At 55.7% G+C, this 18,340-nt stretch overlaps 1 protein-coding gene across 9 annotated transcripts; it reads right to left on the bottom strand.

The window, feature by feature from the left end:
- Window positions 1-423: 423 nt before the first annotated feature.
- RNF44 (ring finger protein 44) lies at window positions 424-17,574 on the bottom strand. 9 transcript variants are annotated; one of them, XM_006075547.3, is made up of 11 exons: window positions 17,435-17,574; window positions 5,832-5,983; window positions 5,436-5,625; window positions 4,876-5,043; window positions 4,297-4,473; window positions 4,021-4,182; window positions 3,814-3,938; window positions 3,433-3,520; window positions 3,223-3,344; window positions 2,977-3,076; window positions 424-2,783 (listed from the first exon to the last, which is right to left on the bottom strand). In XM_006075547.3, the coding sequence occupies exons 2-11, from the start codon at window positions 5,936-5,938 to the stop codon at window positions 2,721-2,723; spliced, it is 1,302 nt and encodes a 433-aa protein (XP_006075609.1). In that variant the 5' UTR covers window positions 5,939-5,983; window positions 17,435-17,574; the 3' UTR covers window positions 424-2,720. The 9 variants fall into 9 exon arrangements, with proteins under 9 accessions (XP_006075609.1, XP_006075605.1, XP_006075610.1 ...); XM_006075543.3 differs by having other exon boundaries at window positions 17,292-17,534; XM_006075548.3 differs by having other exon boundaries at window positions 4,297-4,470; window positions 17,292-17,533.
- Window positions 17,575-18,340: the final 766 nt, after the last annotated feature.

The following is an 18,340-nucleotide window of genomic DNA, read 5'->3' as shown; positions in this document are numbered from 1 at the left end:
AGCTACCAGGAAGCACCATGCAGAACAAAGTTGTAACATAAAGTGAGACCTTGGTTCCTTACAACAAGACTGAGTCGGATCTAGTCAGGCTGAAGCAAAACCTACCTCCAGAATGTAAATGACAAGACTAGTAAGTGCCCTCTTCCTCAAACTGGTGAGATGGAATCTTGTCAGTTGCCAACAGAATCCTACCTAGTTTGCCTGTGAAGCAGATTGGCTCAGAGTAAGTTATCACTGAACTGGACCCGCAGACCCCTCTCCATCAAGAGATCATTTTTTCCCCCCTAAGGTTCCCTAGCAAACAACAATCTTTTCTGCCCCTCTCATCTCGGGCCCCTACCCACTCTCAGACTGATGCCCCCCTGCCCTACTTCCCATTAAAACAGTAAGGACACAGGCAGCCAAGAGCAGCTTGGGCAATACTTGATATACATCATACATTTATTAGTGAATATCCCTCTGAAATCAGCAACAATATTAAAAAAAATAATGATTGCACTACTTGGTCAAGCAGAACTAGCAACTTTCATTTTAAAAAAAGTACAAATCTGTTAAAAATTTCAATCGGTATACACATATATAATACAACATACTAGTTATGTTAAATGCTACAAACCAATGTGAATCCAATGGAATGGAAAAAACCACACATTTAAGCTTTAAGAACCATTTTTTTTTCTCTATATATTAGCATTTTCTCAAATACATACATGGGAAAAATGAGGTAACTGTAAAATGTGCAAGGAACAGGGCCCCCCCAAATTACATGTTTATATATATATATGTAATTATATATATATATATAAGACCTTTCTAACACAGAACACAGGTGCTGGGCCCAGCCAGGGCTGGGGGATGGAGCCCACTGTCATGCCTAGGCCAGAAGTTGGTAAATAAAACAGTAAACAATGACAAGCCCCCACCACAGGAAATCATTGGTAACATGGCATCTATAGCAAGGTCGGCAAATCACAAACATCCTAAATAATTGTCTTATAAATCTTTTTTTTTTTAAGTGATTTTTTTTTTTAATGTTGTTTCCCCCCCAATAGCTGCTCGCTGGAATCACTGCTGCAGCCGACACACATTCCATGAGCCTGTTTCCGCCTGCCCCAGGAACTGGAAAGGGTTCTGAATACCTTTTTTGGGGGTGGGGAAGGGAGGGGGGGTTGGAGAGGGTGGTTTTCTGTGTAAAACGTGGGGGTTTTCAACACTGCTATAAATATAGAAATGTCACCTGGAGTTATATACAGTAAGACTTTGGGTTCTCCACGGGGTGGGGCCAGGCTGATGGGGCCCCATGGCAGGCTGGGGGGTGGCGGGAAGCCAGGGCCGCTGCTGGAGAACGAGGGTGGTTGGAGCATCCCTGAGGCAGCAGGCGCCAGGGGCTGCCTGCTAGGATGTGCCGGCCCCACACGCAGTTCGTTCAGGGCAGCAACCCCAGCTGGGGGTGAGAAGAGAAGGAATGGGACCACGAGGGCGAGGGTGGGGAACTCAGCCAGACCCTATGGGGGCTCCTCCAGACCTTGGAGGGCAGGGCTCAAGCTGGGAGGGGGGCCCCTGGAGGTGGGTCCACACCCTCCCTGGACCCAGTCCTCCCGGGACTTCCTTGGAGGAGACACACCCAGGCAGGTGGGAGACAGGTCCTGGCTAGAGGGAGAAATGCCCTGAAAAGCGTCCGGTCCCGGGAGGCTCTGGGGACATGTGCAGTACAGTGCATGGCAGTTATCAGCTGAGCACAGACCCCGCAACCCCACCCACGACCGCCAGCCACCCCAGCCCCAGCCGTGCACATGCATGCGGACCAGGCGGTATAGCACGGACCATTCCCTGCCCCTGGGGCACTCGGTCCTGGTTGGTCCCTATACCCCCATTAAACCAAAAGAAAAGGGACTGTTTAAAAATCCACACCCTCAGATCCCACACGCGATTTGGGGCCAAATGATCAACAAAAACTGCTGCTCCTCACGTTCATGCAAAACGACAGAAAGGGGGGATCGGACAAGGGTCTGGGCACCGTCACTGCCAGGGAGGGCAGCCACCAGCAGAACAGGAGGTCACTCTCCCTGGCCTGGCCCAGGCCCTCAGAGGGCCCATCTGCCCCAGCTCAGAGCCTGCCTCCCACCTGCTTGGGAGGCAGGCTCTGATGCTCCCCAGCCTGGGCTTGGGGCCGGAATGTTGTGCCTGGGCTGAGGGCCCTCTAGGGAGCCAGCCCCACCCTCACAGCGGCCTGGCTGCCTGAGTCTGCCTGGGCTCAAGGTGGAAGGACCCACTTGGGCTTCCTGCCACCATCTGTCCACGCCTGTCAGTGCCACCTGCACAGAGGGCATGCCACTTCAGTGCAAGAGACCAGGCGACCCTGGACAGCTCCCCCTTTGCCCATCTTGGGGCCAATGATCTCCACCGGCCACACTAGGGGAATGGACCCTGGCTCCCAGTGCTGGCAGGAAAAGGAGACAGACCCGAGGGCAAACAGGAGAGAGACTGAGTTACGGGCGCTCAGGCTGCTCCCTGGTGGGCAGACGGGTGGGCAGACGGGGAAGGAGTCTTTGGAGCTTGGCAAATGCAGGGGCTTATTGCAGGGGCTTCTCTCGGGCTGACCCTGACACCAGCTCTGGAGACGCAGGCAGGAATGGCAGGGCAGGCCGGGACCACGCCCTCCCTGGGCCCCCCGAGTTTCCAGAGCTTTGGGCAGGGTTCTCCAGGGTGGCTGTGGGGCCTCACTCAGCCTCCCTGGGCACCTCGGAAGCGTCGGCCCGGCAAATGGGACACGTCCGGTTGGCCTGGGGGAAGCAGCCGCATGTCAAGACTTCACTCTCGCCCAACCCCCATCCCATCTGAGGCTCTTCTGCTGCCTGGTGGGGACCTGGCTCCCTGTGTGGAGCCAGAACTCCTGGATGCCGAAGAGGACGCAGAGGGAAGCCCTCCAGTCTCCCTCCTCCCTCCCCACACCTGGGAGCAGCATGGGAACCTTACCTTCAACCACTTGTCGACACACTTGGTGTGGAACTCGTGGTTGCAGGGGAGGACCCGGAGCAGCTGCCGCGCCTCGAAATCACTGAAGCAGACAACACACCTGGGAGGAGGCACAGAGCGTCACCCCCACACTGACAGCAGGGCAGACTCATGGCGGGGCGCGAAGCCCCACCCAGGAGATTAGAAACCTATCTGTGCTCAGAGAGGCTGCGGGAGGGGGCTGGAAGAGGAGGCCAGGGCACTCACAGCGTCTGCTCCGACTGGTGACTGTCCGGGTGAAAGCGGTATGATGGAAGCTGCTCGATGTCCGCTTTGGTGAGGCCACGGGGTTTGGCGTCTCCCAGCCGCTCGGCCAGATTCAGGAGAGCCTGGACGTGGGCAGGAGGGGAGAGTCAGCGGCGGCCAGGGCTGGAGGTCCCCCAGGCCCCCACTTCCCAGGACCGGGCTCCATGGGACCTCATAGTTCTCCATCTCCACGTCATCCACATCAAGATCCAGGCTGATGGTGGGCCCCATTGCTGTTGGTGACATCGGCAGCATTGAGCTAGTGGGAGACAAGCACGTGGGCCCAGGGTCAAGGACAGTAGGCACAGAGGGCATTGCGGGGCTCCCCTGATTCCCACCATGAAACCAAGCCCAGAACTCTGCACTGTTCACACTAGGGACCCTATTGGGGAGCATGAGTGTGCAGGTCTGGTCTAGTGGGGATGCTGGGGGGTGGGAGTGGGGGGGCTCGAGCAGCCCTGGGACCTCTGTGGGACCCTGTTTGGGTCTAACCACTAAAGGCCCCAGGAGAACACAGCCCCACAGCTCTGGAGCAGCTGTGCAGGTACTTACAGGAAGTAGGGCAGGAAGCTGGGGTAATACGGTGGCGGGGGAGGCGGCGGGGGCGGCGGGGGGAGCGGCTGTTGCAGGCGGTATCTCTGGGTGCTCAGTCTCCGAGGCATCACGTGGGAATATGGCTGCGAGAGGGCGGCCAGGGGCAGGTCAGCCACGGGCCTGTCTCCCCGGTCACCCTCGAGCCAGAGCAGGGGTGGCACTCACCACACCGAAGGACAGCTCCTGGTGCAGGGTGTCGTGGGGCAGGTAGTGCATGGGCACGGACGCCGACAGGGTTGGGCCTGGGGCCGAGGTGGAGTAGGTGAAGCTCCCCAGAGGGTGCTGATCCCCCCGGAGATCCACATCATTGTCGAGGCGCTGCAGGGGCTGCGAGGGATGGGGGGGGAGGTGGGGTTTGGCAGAGTCAGTGACGAGGGGAGTCCCCTGGCCCCCACCCCGCCCACCATCTCCTGTAGCACCAGACCCGTCACCGGGACTCACCATGCGTGGGTGCTGTGTCTGCAGGGACATAAACTGCCCAAGAGGCGCCATGTGAGTGGGCTGGGGGTGTGGGGCTGGCGGCGGTGGGTGTAGGATGTAGTGGTCACTGGAGATGAGGTGCGGGTAGGCCTGATAGGGCACAGGGAGCTGCTGCATGGTACACGCCTGGATCAGCTGCTGAGAAAGGGGGCAGAGGCTGGAGAACACTTCTGGGCTCTGGGTTGGGTCTTAGGTTTGTGGGATCAGGGCCAGGGCCCATTCCACCCAGCGAGAAGCCCTCTGGACCATCTAGCCCTGGCCTAGGCCTCCCAGGCAGGACATCTTGCTCTGAAGGCCCACAGTGACGACTCCAAACCATACAGCAGGCCCTGGGATGCAGGGCCATCCCTGAGCTCTGCAATGCCCTTCCACTGGACATGAATACACGTACACTCTTCTGGACAAGGCTGTGGCCTGGAGCCCAGAGGACTCGGACAGCCTGGGTAAGGGCCGTTAAGTGCAGCTCAGTTTTGCTATAGGCCCAAGCCTGAGGCCTTCAGCTAGAGACAGACCAGGAAGCCTGGAAGGGCGCTCACTCACCGGGGGCGGGAGGCAGCAGAGCGGGTAGTGCTGCCCACTGAACATCACGGAGCATGCTGGGAGCTGCTGAGCGCTGCAGCCAGGGATGTGCTGGCCTGCAGGCAAGGGGAAGCCTTGGGTGGTCACCGTGGTGACTGTGTAGGACAGAGGGACAGGTCCCTGGTGCACCTGCAGGAGAGAGACCCAGAACTGTGGGGAGGCCACTCGGCAGCCCCCGAGGTGAGAAGTCCCACGGGGCCAGCTCTCTTCCCTTCTCTAGCTGGGGCCTACCCACTGTAGACCTGGCTGCTACCTTCTGCCTCAAGCCCCTGAGAGTCCTCTGGGAACCCAGGAGGGGCTCTCTAGTTCTATCAACTCATCCACCGTGTGGCCCCAGGGAAGGTCCTTCCCTTCTCTGGGCTTCAATGTACCAACCTGTACACCAGGGCTAAAGATGCCTCCCTGAACGGAGCAATGAGTTCAGCAAGGTGAAGTCAGGGTATTGCTCCTCTGCTCCTTGGACCGACTTGCCAGAGGCCAGGGCGGCAAGGTAGAGTGCAGGGGTGGGGGGTTCTGCCTACCTGCTCGTGGAGATCAACCATGAACGGGCTCTGCTGGGAGGCTGGGTGCAGCATTCGGGGGCTCCCGCCGGCAGGAGCCGAGGCTCGGCGCTCCTCTACGGGGAGGTGTGCTGGTCGGGGCGGCAGCTGCTGGGAGGGGAAGCGCTCATCCTGGGCAGGCGGGCTGGCCAGGGGGCCCTCGCGGCTGGGGCTGTACCACAGAGAGGAGGCCCCAGTAGCACTGACGGGGGCCGCTCATTCACAGAGCATGGAAGAAGCCAAAGGTCCACTACCCACTGGGGAAGGAAGACAGCTCAGGGCCCTGGGCCCACCGCCCCCGGCCCCTGTGCCAGCCCAGGCTGACAGCCCCCACGCCAGTGGCTCCAGGATCCATGGGACTGAGAAGTTCCCTCCTACCTTCCCCAGAGCTGGCCCGGGCTGCTGCTGGGTCCTGCAGGGAATCGCCGCTGACCCCCAGGGGCAGAGGGTGCCCACCTAGTCACTGCCAGAGCCCATGGTTGCATCAGGGGTGGCAGAGGGCTGGAGGGGCTGCGCCAGGGCACACGACCCTAGGAGGCAAACCGACAAAGGGACTAAGGCACAGAAAGTTCAGTCCCTTGTTCCATAAGCGGTCAGGGAAGGAGCATCAAACCTCTGCACCCTGGTTCCGGAAGCCCACTGATGCCACCTGCCATGCCCCTGTGCTCTCCTGGCAGCACCGTGCTCTGGCACTGGGGTTCAGGGCCGACAGACCAGAGAGAGCCTTGGCCTGCAGGGAGTCCAGAGGGCTGGCTAACACGTTTCCAGGCCAGGTGGCTCTGGTGTAAGGCTCCCTCCGGGTGGGTCTCCAGGGAACCCTGTCGTGGTGCAAGGGTCTACAAATATGACCTACAGGTAGTGGGGTTCCTGAGGGGACTCCAGCTTCCTCCCTTCCACCTGCTTGGCTCAAGAAGGACTACACTCCTTCCACTACTAACATGTGAGAAGTTCTGACTTGGTTCCTGCCGTTGGGGGTTCTCAGTCCAAGACAAGTCAGGAGTCATCCCTCAGTATCCATGGGGTACTGGTTCTAGGACTCCCATGATACCAAAATCTGAGAATGCTTAAATCCCTTATGTGAAATGCTGTAATATTTACATATAAACTATACACATCCTCTCCTAGACTTTCTATCATTTCTAGATTACTTATGACACCTAATACAATGTAAATGCTGGGTAAGTATGATGTAAATGCTACCTAAAGGGCAAATTCAAGTTTCACTTTTTGCAACTTGATGGATTTCCCCCCCATTTTCTATCCAGTGTTGGTTACATCTATGGATGTGAACGCATGGATAAAGAGGGTAGACTGTATACTTTCTTTCCATAATCTGTTACCACAGTGCCCACCCAAGTGAGACTTCACCTACTCTAGGTGTCAGCTCCATTTTGCAGAACAGAAAACTGAGGCTCAGAGACAGGAAAGGACTTGCTCAAGGTGCCACAGGAAGTGTCAAAGCGGGGAGGTGGGCTGACTACAAGCCTCTGGCTGTACCCTGCTGCCAACAAGAAAGGGTCCAGGCCAAGAATTTTGGCAAGACGCAATGAAGCGATAAAGGAAGTCAACCTCTGATGGACTGGTGGGCCTGGCTGCATGCCTCTGGGGCAGGAGGAAGGGGTTGGAGGGGGTTGTACAAACCTGACCTAACACAGCCCGCAAGTGGGAGGTAGGGCTTGCTGAGAAAAAAGAGGAAGCAAAAACCTAAACCTAAGGGAGGAAGCTGAGTGGGAACAAGGCGGGGCAGGAGCTGGGGTCCAGGTGGGGCAAGTTTCGGGGGGCGGGGGCGGGAGGGGCATTAACTCCAGAGGTTGGAATGAGGCCCTGGCAGGGAAAGTTCTGGAATCTGTCAGGCCCTGCAAAGCTAAAGGGCACGGTCTAGCAGGACCAGCCCTTGGCTGTTCCTACTGCAGGGACCCCACCTCCATAGAACGCAACTCCTATGCTTCTTCCACACACAGCCTCAAGTGCTGCCTCTCTGCTCACACAGTTAGGAATGTGTGTACTGTCCCCTCAACTCCTTGTTCCTCTCCTCTGCACTGGGCTTTATGTGCATGGGCCCTAATTTTCACAATGAGCCTGAAAGGGGGACTCTTCTCTACCTGCTAAGACAGAACAGGGCCCAAGGCCACGGAAGAGCTGGAATTCACGCTCCTCCCAGCCAGCACTTGGCAGAGGGGTGGACAAGGCCCAGTAGATTGCATCCAGCACAGGGCAGGCCTGATGTGGTAAATGCACCCAGGAGAGCTGATAACACAGGTCTATGTAATCAGTCTGGCAGCAGTGAAGTTAGTGCCAATGATTAAAAATTGGGAGATTACATAAAAATCTGGCCTTTCAGAGTGAGTGAGTGTGACAGTGTGTGTGTATGGTGAAGCGGAAAATCTGGTCCCTCATTCCTGCTTGACTCCCTCACTCTGAGCATGAGCTTTCTCTCCAGGCCATCCCTGACCCATTCCCCGTCTGCCCACCACAGGTGACTGGGGTTGTAACCCCCTTGTAGGCCAAGTGCACATCCTAACACACATGTGTACACACACGCACACAGCCTCAATTCCTGCTGATGATCAAGCCAAGCAAACATAGGCCAAGAGGGACTCAGAGGAAACCCCCAAATAACTGAAACATAAACTCCTGACCCGCCCTAGACATTTTGGATCAGAATCTTAAGAAGGTTGGGGAACAAGAGTGCCTAGAATTCCACCAAATTCCCCAGCAGTTTCTATAGCACAGGCAGTGCTTAAGAACCTCTGTTCTAACTGACCTCGGAGATCCTGAGATACCTCAGTCCTGCTGATGGGGACTTATTAACAAGAACTACAATACTTTCCATGTGCCATCCCAGTTAAGTCCTCATAGCAACCCTCAGAAGTAGGGACACTGAGGAGGAGATCTCACTGAGAGAAATGAGATCCAAGGCCAGTCAGCTAGAGTTGAGTGCCCAGGGACACAGCAGTGGCCTCAACTGCTCCTCTTATGCCATGCTGTCTTGTTGAAGGCTGGGCAATGTCAAGGCTCAGGGGTGAAGAACCACAGAGGCCCAGGCCCATGGGATTCTGCTCTGGCCAGCCTCTTCAAAAACTCCCACAGCACAGGACAGGGAAGTGGCAAGGAGCTGGGAAATCCAACCACCAGACAGAAGCCCTCTAGCTGGAGCCAATGGTGCCAAATGTGACAGTGTCAACCCTTGCATTTTATTAACAATGGCACCCCACTCCAGTACTCTTGCCTGGAAAATCCCATGGATGGAGGAGCCTGGTAGGCTGCAGTCCATGGGGTCGCTAAGAGTCGGACACGACTGAGCGACTTCACTTTCACACATTAGAGAAGGAAATGGCAACCCACTCCAGTGTTCTTGCCTGGAGAATCCCAGGGATGGGGGAGCCTGGTGGGCTGCTGTTTCTGGGGTCGCACAGAGTCGGACGCGACTGAAGTGACTTAGCAGCAGCAGCAGCCCTGATCTCTGGCCAGTACTGGTTGAGGACTGGGCACTTTGCTTCCTCTCTCTGAGCCACAGCTTATTCATCTGTAAAATGGGATCAGGCCAATAATCACCTCCCAGGGGACTGGTAAGGACTCCCCAAAGTCCACTGCAGTGATTTGTAAAGCTCAGGTATCAGCTGAGCTTTAACACTATCAGAAAGTCAGACAGGCTCCCTCAGGGAATACCCCAGCTAGCAAGGAGGGGGCCCTGGTTCTTGACTGGGAACAGGGATGGCCCAGGGGGAACTCACCCACTTGACAGTTGAGCAAACTGGGACCCAAAGGAAGGAAGTAACTTACTCCAGACTATAAAGCCACAGCGGGTCAGACTTAGTCCTGGCTGGTCACCTAGGCCCAGGCTTCTTCAACCCTGACTTGCATTACCATCAGTACCCTCAAGAATTACCTAATGCCAAATCTCTACTGCGGGCCCTAAAGGAGATCAGAAGAGCTTTCTCTTTCACAGGCATCCTGACAAGCCCTATTGTGGAAAGAAGTAAGTGAGGCCCAAAGTTGGAGCCAGCAACTTTGCTCAAGGTCAAACAGCAAAACCACCACCTAACTGCTCTGCCTTTTACCACTCGTCCTTTGGGCTGCGCTCTTAATAAGGTCTCTGAAAAAGAGCCCTGAGGGTCCCATCCCTAAATCCAATCTTGCCCAGAAGCAGGGACTGCATCTTGCATCCATCTCCTCCCCCAGGCACTTTCAGTGCCCCAAGCAGCTATCCTCATCCTGGTAGAGGGAGACCCTAACATATAATTTGGGCCTGGCGGCTCAGGAATAGGGGCTGTTTTGCAGATGATAAGCCAAGTGAGGCCCTGAGGACAGGAGCAGACTGAAGTAGGCTGAGAAGCACCCCTCCCTACTCCCTCCCACCAGCCCCCCAAAAGAGGCATGCTGGGCCCAGCACTGCCTGGAAGACAAGCAAAGCTACCCAACTGTGGTGTCTGGTGGCAGCTGAGGGCAGGACCACCAGCGTCTGAGTTAAGTAAGAGTCGTGCGCCAGCCCAGACTCCCTAGGTGACCTTGGTCAAGGAAATCTTCCCTTCTGAGACTCAGTTGCCACAACTGTAAAATGGGGGTGGAAATCTCTCCTTCCCAGAGCTCCCAAATAAAACCACAATAAGCAAGACGCAAGAAACCAGGTGGTCACATTATAGGGGAAGGAAACCAGTGTCCCTAAAGAGCAAGCCCCTCCTCATGTGGGCCAGGCGCAGGTAGAGGGGCTCGGGGAGATTCTTCAACCAACCCTCCCTGGGAAAGGGGACAGGCGTGGGGGAGGGGTCCATGGTACGGATACTCGCCCAGAGCGGGGCCTCCCTCAACCCCTTCTCACTCCTTTGTGCTGTGCTCAGAGGAACATCGGGGACGAGAGGCCAGATTGCGGCGTCGGGGCCAGAGCGCTGTGACTTTAAGAGCCGAGGATCCCGGACCATGTGCTCGGCGTGAGACAAAAGCAACAACAAAGGAAGTGGCGGCGGCAGGGGGAGGGGGCGGCTCCTTCCTCTCCTACCGCAGCGCTCAGCCTCTGAAGGAGACTCGGCCTGGCCTCGGTGGGCGCTAGGGGTGGGGAGGGGGTCCCGGATTCTAGAGGCCTCGCCGTCCCCACTCCGGACTGCCCGTGATTAACTCCTGCAGAGCCAGCTAGATCACAATACCCAGTCCCAGGGGAAGGAGAGCAGGAGTTCTAGGGATGCAGAAATCGGGAGTTGGGGGCTCAGTCCCCGACTCACCTTCGGCCACACCGTGACTCCTTTGTTCCCGATCTAGAACGGCCAAGCTGGGCAGGGGGCGGAGGTGGGGGTGGGAGTATGCTGCCTGGACCCTTTAAGAGCCCCCGCCCTGCGGAACAATGTGCTCCCTTCCCCACCCCCTAGTCCGGGGGCTGTCCGGATCCTTCCAGGGCCCTCTCTCTTTGTTGTCCGTCCGCCGACCGTCTGCCTCGCGAGGCCCACGCGTGGCCAGCTCAGGCCCTTGGGAAGCAGGAGGCAGTGCAGGACGCGGCCGGGTTTGCGCAGCTGCCTGCGGCTGGCCCTTTAAGAACTGTCCGCGGCGGCGGCGGAATGTAACAAACCCCACATTTGATTCACAACATTAGAAGCGGCGGGGTCGCGCGCCGGGCGGGAGGGGGACTCGCGGGGGCGCGCCGGGAGGTTCCGGCAAACAGTAGCCGGCAGCTGCCCGCAAGGGCCCCGCCCCTTGTCAAGAGCTCCTCCCCTCGGGGGTGCCAAGAGCCAATCACCCGCCGGGACTCGGCACGTGATTATGGGTCGCCATCTTGAGGGCAATTTTTTTTTTTTTAAACCTCCTTCTCGTCCCCACCTCCTCACTTAAAGTGACCGCAGCCATCACAAGCAAGGGGCGGGGCCACATGGCCTGACCTAAAGATAGAAGACCCTCTACGTGGGTAAGACAAATTGGCTGCAACTCTAACTTGCTATGCAAACTCGCGAATGACTCATGCTTCTGAGGTTCAGTTTCCCTGCCCGAGAAACGGGTCCTGCCGGGAGAGCCGCAGCCCGGACTTACTGTGTCATGGTTCCCTCCTCGGGCGCGGGCGGCGCCTGGGACACTGAAGTGCAATGAACCAGACCTTCGACGGGGCAAGAGCGTCCCTTAAGCCAGCCTGAGTGGTTAGGAAGGCTCTAACAGCCCTGGGTCGGCAACCTATCCGGAGATGACGTCAGCCCCGAGAGCTACTGCGCCGCGATGACATCATGGCCTAGCCGCTCGGCATCTCCTTGTTTATACTGCGCGGTGACTTTAAATAGTTGGGCGGGCCTGGCTTGCTCAACGAACCAATAAAGGGCACTTCATGCAAATAAGCTAATAACGCTCACTGGGAAGGGGGATTGGCCCGGCGCGCGCTGACGTCACAAACATATTTAACCGCCCCGCCCCTAGCGTGGCCAGGGAAAGGGGCGGGGAACAATTTGAAGCTAGAGTAGGAAGCGTGAAAAGGAAGTGTTAATCCCTCGGTCCTGGCCGATTCTTTGCCGCTAGACTGTAGCCCATTAGTCTCCTCGGTCCATGGAATTCTCCAGGCCACCTGCGCTCTGATTGCTCTAGGCGAGGCGTAGGAGAGCTCCTTGCCTAGGTGGATAGTGTAACTAAACCCAATGAAGTCTTTAGTTTTCTACAATATTCCTATGAGACGGATTACTACAACCTGCCCATTTTACAAAGGTAAAGAACATCAAGAGGGGCGTCATTAACACCAGGTCACACTGCTGAGGTGAAGCTTGAATCCAAGACAACGCCTAGCTTCGTTCCCTTTTGCCTCCATGTCTGCCTGGGGACATTATACAAAATGGGGTATTACCTCCATATCGATGGGGGGAAAAAAAGAGAAATCAATAATATTTAAAATATTCAAGAGCTGAGAACAGGCCTAATATAAATAATCCATAACTAGACTCTTCTAGATGGAGCTGCACTGACACAGGGCTACCTCCGAATCAGCCCTACAACGAGATACCAGCACGAATGTTAAAACATCTGCTAAGCCTGTGTAGTGGGGCTGCTGGGCGTGTGCCTGTGTTTGATTTTCTCTGCTTCTTTGGTATATTTCATAATCCCAAATTTCAAAACTGAAAGATACTGAACTGAGGGTAACAGTATCAATGTTTTTTAAAATAGGATATATTCAGTATCAGAATAGAATATTTTTGGAAGGATATACAGAAGACTGAATAACTGCCCTCATGGAGAACTGAAGGAGAGCACTGGGCCAGGAGGACAAATTTTTAATTCGATATGCTTTTGTATATTTGCTGTTAAAAAAAAAAAAAAGAAAAAACCCTATACCGTATAACCTACTGAAAATTCTAGAGAAAATTACTGCAAAACAGTATGTCTTAAGGATTTCCAGTCATTAAAACTTGTGTTCCTTTAGAGGCATCCAACAGAAACAACCCTGAAGGAAGTTTGGGGAACAGACATGCCTATCCAAGTAATGTTTAGAGCCGCAGCAATCTGACACCATACTGTGGATGTGCAGCCAATAACACAAAAACTGAAAATGGTATCCAGGGGCTATTTGCAGACCTGTAGGGACCAGAGATCAAATTCAGGAGGCATGCTACAGATGTTACCTGGAATGCCAAACTAACTCCATCACAATTAAACTATGCGTGCATGAGAATAAATGGGGATGCCTTTCTCTAACCATCTCCTTTACTGCCACTCTCCCTCCCCCTAAATCCCTTCCAACCTCTTATTTTTCTCACTCCGTAAAAGCAATCAGAAAATCTGTCCTACACTCGACGTGCCTACACAGACCAACCCCTGCTTGCCTGTGTAGGGGTAGAACCTGCAATGGCTCCCTAATGCCTAGCTTTGAGGGCTGTGCTTAACAAGACAAGCTTCCCCCACCAAACTTTTTAGGCTCACTTCTCCCCATCCTCTCTCCCACAGCTACATGGCTGTGCTCCCTCTGGCCTTCCCTGCCTCTCTTCCTTTCTACCAATCCATTCCTCTGCTCTGCCGCTTGAAGCTTGGCTCCCATCTCACCTCTTACAGGAAGCTGTGTAGTCTCTAGCTTGTGCTGAACTTCCCCTATCTTTGAATTCAGGCCTAGATGCACCCTGCCCTTCACTTCATGCCATTTGATTTGCACACAGCCCTGTCATGATCATTTCATGTCTCACTCAGTAATCTCCTCCTTGCCTGAGAGGATTCAGCATTTTTAAGTGCACTGACATTTAGCCTTCACTGAGACACCACAGGGGTAATCGCTTTTCACAGGTGAGGATCTGAGGCTCAGGGAAGGGAAGCCAGGCCACAGTGTGGGAATCCTTACCAGGCTCAGATGGTAAGAATCTGCCTGCAATGCAGGAGTGAGTGAGTGAAGTCACAGAGTCGTGTCGGACTCTTTGCGACTCCATGGACTGTAGCCTAACCAGGTTCCTCCGTCCATGGGATTTTCCAGGCAAGAATACTGGAGTGGATTGCCATGGAGAACCAGGTTCAATCCCTGGGTTGGGAAGATCCCCTGGAGAAGGGAATGGCTACCCACTCCACTACTTTTGTCTGTAGAATTCCATGGACAGAGGCAGACTACAGTCCATGGGGTTGAAAAGAGTTGGACACAACTGAATGACTAACACTCTGGGATTCCCTCATAGCTCAGTCGGTAAAGAATCTGCCTGCAATGCAGGAGACCTGGGTTTGATCCCTGGGTCAGGAAGATGCCCTGGAGAAGGAAATGGCAACCCACTGCAGTATTCTTGCCTGGAGAATCCCAGGGACAGAGGAGCCTGGCAGGCTCCAGTCCATGGGGTCGCAAGAGTCGGACACCACCCCACACAGGAAGTGACTCCAGTTACTACTCCATAATCCACTTACTCCTTTGAAGAAACCAGCGCTCTGATTGTCCCATTCTCTCTGCCTAAATTGTCCTCAACATCCCCTACTCACCTCTGGCCAAACTCTGCTCAACCTTAGGGGCTCAGCTCAAAGGCTGCCTGCTCGGAGCCTCTCCTGACCTGTCTCCCGGTTTCTACAATACGCAGCATGCCTATTATCACACCGCATCAGGGCAGCAGAAGGCATCTCATGGGGCTGCTCCTTCTACCCCCAGCAGGGCCTGGCTCACACTGGACAGTGGATGTCCAAGGAAGGAGCTCAGGGTTGCTATTTCTTGCCCCTGATGCTTCAGGGCCAGGAAATCTTCGTCCTGCCTTATCTCACACGTGACCGTCCGGTTTATGTCCTTGAGACACCCTCAGCAAATCCCCACAGCCCTCAAGTTTCCCGCTGCAGGACCAGAGGCCAATAACACGTCTCCCACTCCCCTTGACCCAGTTCCCAGAAGTGTGGCCCAAGGAGCTCCAGAAATGACCGATGGAGGTGGCTCACTCTTGGCCAAGCACCTCCCATGAAGTTCTGTGGAGAGATTGGAGTTCTGGCCAATAACACGTCCACCCTAACCCTAACCTGAAAAACTTTCCTGGGCACATGCAAAATCTACTCTGGGGCAAGCGGGAAGGAGGCTCAATTTTACCCAATTTCCCAGGGAAGATAGGAATCTGGACTTTCCTCTCATTGATGAGTCTTCTGCTTTGGAACCCCAGTGTGGGACCGTGGCCTATATACCTACTGTGTGCCTCACCCTCATCACCCCACCCTGCCCCCGCCCTTCTGAAGGCAGGTTCTGTTACTTTCATCTTACAGATGAAGAAAATGGCTCAGGAAATGACTCCCCTTGACCCAGTTCCCAGAAGTGTGGCCCAAGGAGCTCCAGAAATGACCAATGAGGGTGGCTCACTCTTGGCCAAGCACCTCCCATGAAGTTCTGTGGAGAAATCGGGGTTCTGGAGTCTCCTGCATATGATCTGGGTAAATCCTACCCTGATCATCTCACTGGTCCTCCCGGTGACCTAAGAGCTAGGTATCAGTGTGTGCTCCACTTTACAGATGAGGAAGCTTGGGCAAAAGAGGACATGACTCACCCACCATCACACAGCCATCGAGGGGCAAACACGGGGTCACATTTTAAGCTAACATTAAGTTTGGTTCACGCAATGCAAATGCCAACACAGGGTCTCCAAGTGTCCAATAATCAAAAGCACAGATGTCCTTGGGGAAAAAGCCTCTCCAGATCACAGACTGGAAGAATGGCAGAGAGGGATTTGAAGCCTGGTTCCTTGAATGCAAAGTACTGGATACTACCTACATTCCAGCTTCCACCCCAGGACTCTGTAGGAGATGGATTCTGCTGGGGCCTCCCCTATTCCACCCGCCTACCTAAAAGCCTGGATAGCTAGCTGCCTCCTTCCCTCCATCAGGTGTCAGAAAGAACTCCACTCCTTTTTTCTAAGACCCCTCAAGCCCTCCTCCAGATGCAGGGCCCAGCAGCCTTCCCAAGTGAAGCTGGCAGAACAGAGATTGAGAGACGGTCCAGGAGCACACAGCACAGCCTGGTAAAGCCAGCTCAGGACACAGACCTCCCAGCTACTCCAGAGCATTAGACTTGAGCCTCACACTCTAGGGTAGGGGTTGATAGGTCCCACTCTGCCAAGTCCTTGCTGCTTAGGGCAGGCTTGAACCTGAGCCCCAAACTTTGGTTGCCCTAAAAAGCAGAGGCCATTTATGCATATGAGGGAGGATGGCCTGTCTACAAAGGTGTTCCCAGGTCTGGGTTCAAGGCTGCAGCACGCTGGCCCCAGCTCTGAGTCTTGGTCAGTGATGTGGCCTCTCTCTTCCTCATTCTCACTTCTGTGAAACCAGAATGATGACAACAGTAGGGACAGATGACACTTCCTGAGCACTTATTGTGTGCAGCACTGCTGTTCACCTCCTACAGGCTACTGAGACGGCAGGCAGACACTGATGGTTAAGTGCAGTGCCTCAGAAGCCAGCCACCTAGCTACGAGAAAGCTGCCACCTCTATGAGGCTCACAGTTTGTCCAGTGAAAATAGGGGTGACTGTGAGTCAACAGTGGCTTCCACTGTGTGCTCATCTTCCACAGTACTGGAAGATACCGTGCGCTTGAAGGTGTGAGCTTTGTGTGTAGGGCAATGGGAGGGGATCCCCTTTCGGACTCCCTCCCTGCTATAGCTGTCACCCGTGGAACCCACAGGGTCTGCAAAGGAAGGGGCGGGTATGGGTCACCACAGCATCCAGAGATGAAAATCAGGGGCTGCAAGAATGTGGAAGCCTGGCAGCTCTCGGGAGATGAGTCCAGCTGAATTCCCCATTTTCCCTCCAACAAGGCCAGCTTCCTACACCCACATCGTCTTTCTCACCCCGGCCCCATCTCGATTCGGGCTTCATAGCCCTCAGGCAACAGAATGTGTGACCTTGGGCAAGACACAGACCCTCTGGTGCCCCCGCGCCTTCCTTTACCCTCAAAGCAGTACCCACGCCGCTGGCGTGCAGTGGTCTGTTCTTCCGACCCGAGGCAGCCCCAGGGCAAGGTTCGGGTCGCCCTGGATCCCCAGCAGCTGGGAGAAGGAGCGCTGGTAAAGTGTTTGGGACAGCCCTAAGGAGGCCAAAGCACTGCAGCTCTGTCCCGGACTCCTGGACTCCAGCTCTAGCCGGGACTCGCCAGGGGTTGCGATCGGAGCATGCGTGGAGCGCAGGGCACTCTGGGACTTGTAGTTCCCAGGGGCTCACCGTACTGGAACACTAGACAGAGGGCGGAGCGGCTCTGGCCCAGAGTCCCAGGACGGAGCGGCTCTGGCCCAGAGTCCCAGGACGGCAAGCTCCCGCCCAGCGGACGCAGCCCAGCGGACTCTGGCCTCGCTGGAGGTCCCTGCGCTACACTGCCAGCCCACTGCCGCCCCCTATCGCTCCATCCTCGTTGGCCCTGCGCCTGGAGCGCACGGCGCAGGGTCCAGGCCGTGCGTTACCTGGGGCCGCGGCGAGGCTCTAACCCCACCGGGCGGCCGGCGCGTTGCTCCCGCTGCAGCCCGGGGTCCTGGTCCCGCTGCGGCCCGAGCGCCGCCTGCCGCGGTCCCCCCTTTGGCCCCACGCAGTGGAACGGTCCACAGACCTCTTCGCCCGGGCGCGCGCGCGCGCGCGCGGGGTCTACAGCAGCAACGTAGCTTCACCCTCGCTCCCGCGCACGTATGGAAGTACCTGGACTGCACCAAGCGCGCGGGAGCGGAGGGTGGAAGGAGGCGGAGCGCGTCTCGGCCACGCCCACTCAGTGTCCGGCCGCAAAGGGCGCGCAAGGGCGAGGCTTACAGGGTCTGGCACCCTAGGCGACCCCTTTGCTACCTGTGTGACCTTGGATGAGTGACTAAATAGGAAAGATAATACGAGCCTGTGGCCGTTCAAAGACCCTTTGCTTCGCGGAGAGTTTGTTCCCGTCCCTCAGCTTTGGAATGTGTGTGTGTGTGTGTGTGCGCGCGCGCGCGCGCGCGCGCGGGAGAGAGAGAGAGAGGGAGAGAGAGGGAGAGAGAAGGTGTCAAAGATCTACATACAAAGAGCAAAGACTCTGAGGTCAGCAGATCTTGGTTTCTCTCTGTGGGTCATTCTCTGAGCTTCAGTTTCCTCTTCTGTGAAATGGGAATGATGATAACCTTCTTCGGGACGTAGGGAGACTAGTAACAAGAGAATGCTTCTGTCCATTGCTAGAGCCAGCCTGGACCAAAGTGTGAATACCTGCGCAGGCCTGGGATGCAGAGGGCATCCCCGCCGACTGCATGCTAGGGTGTAATTAGCCGGCTAGGACTACAACTCCCATCGTGCCCCGCTCCATCAGGGTCGTGCTGGGAGCTGTAGTCCCTGCAGGCCTTATTCTCACAGGCTGCCCTCTTTCCCCAGCCCAGGACTTGGCACACTCTGCCGAGGGAGGGCCCACAGCCTTGAGGCCGCCTTATTTTTTAAAGCTTACTTTTGTTGAGTTCTATCCAGTGTGGGAATATTATTAGTGTCCCTGTTTTATAGATTCAAA

The sequence above is a fragment of the Bubalus bubalis genome, chromosome 9 (assembly GCF_019923935.1).
Source record: "Bubalus bubalis isolate 160015118507 breed Murrah chromosome 9, NDDB_SH_1, whole genome shotgun sequence".
Classification (NCBI taxonomy): domain Eukaryota; kingdom Metazoa; phylum Chordata; class Mammalia; order Artiodactyla; family Bovidae; genus Bubalus; species Bubalus bubalis.
Note: the sequence above shows the minus strand (reverse complement) of the source record. Positions and strands in the feature narration are given on the sequence as shown.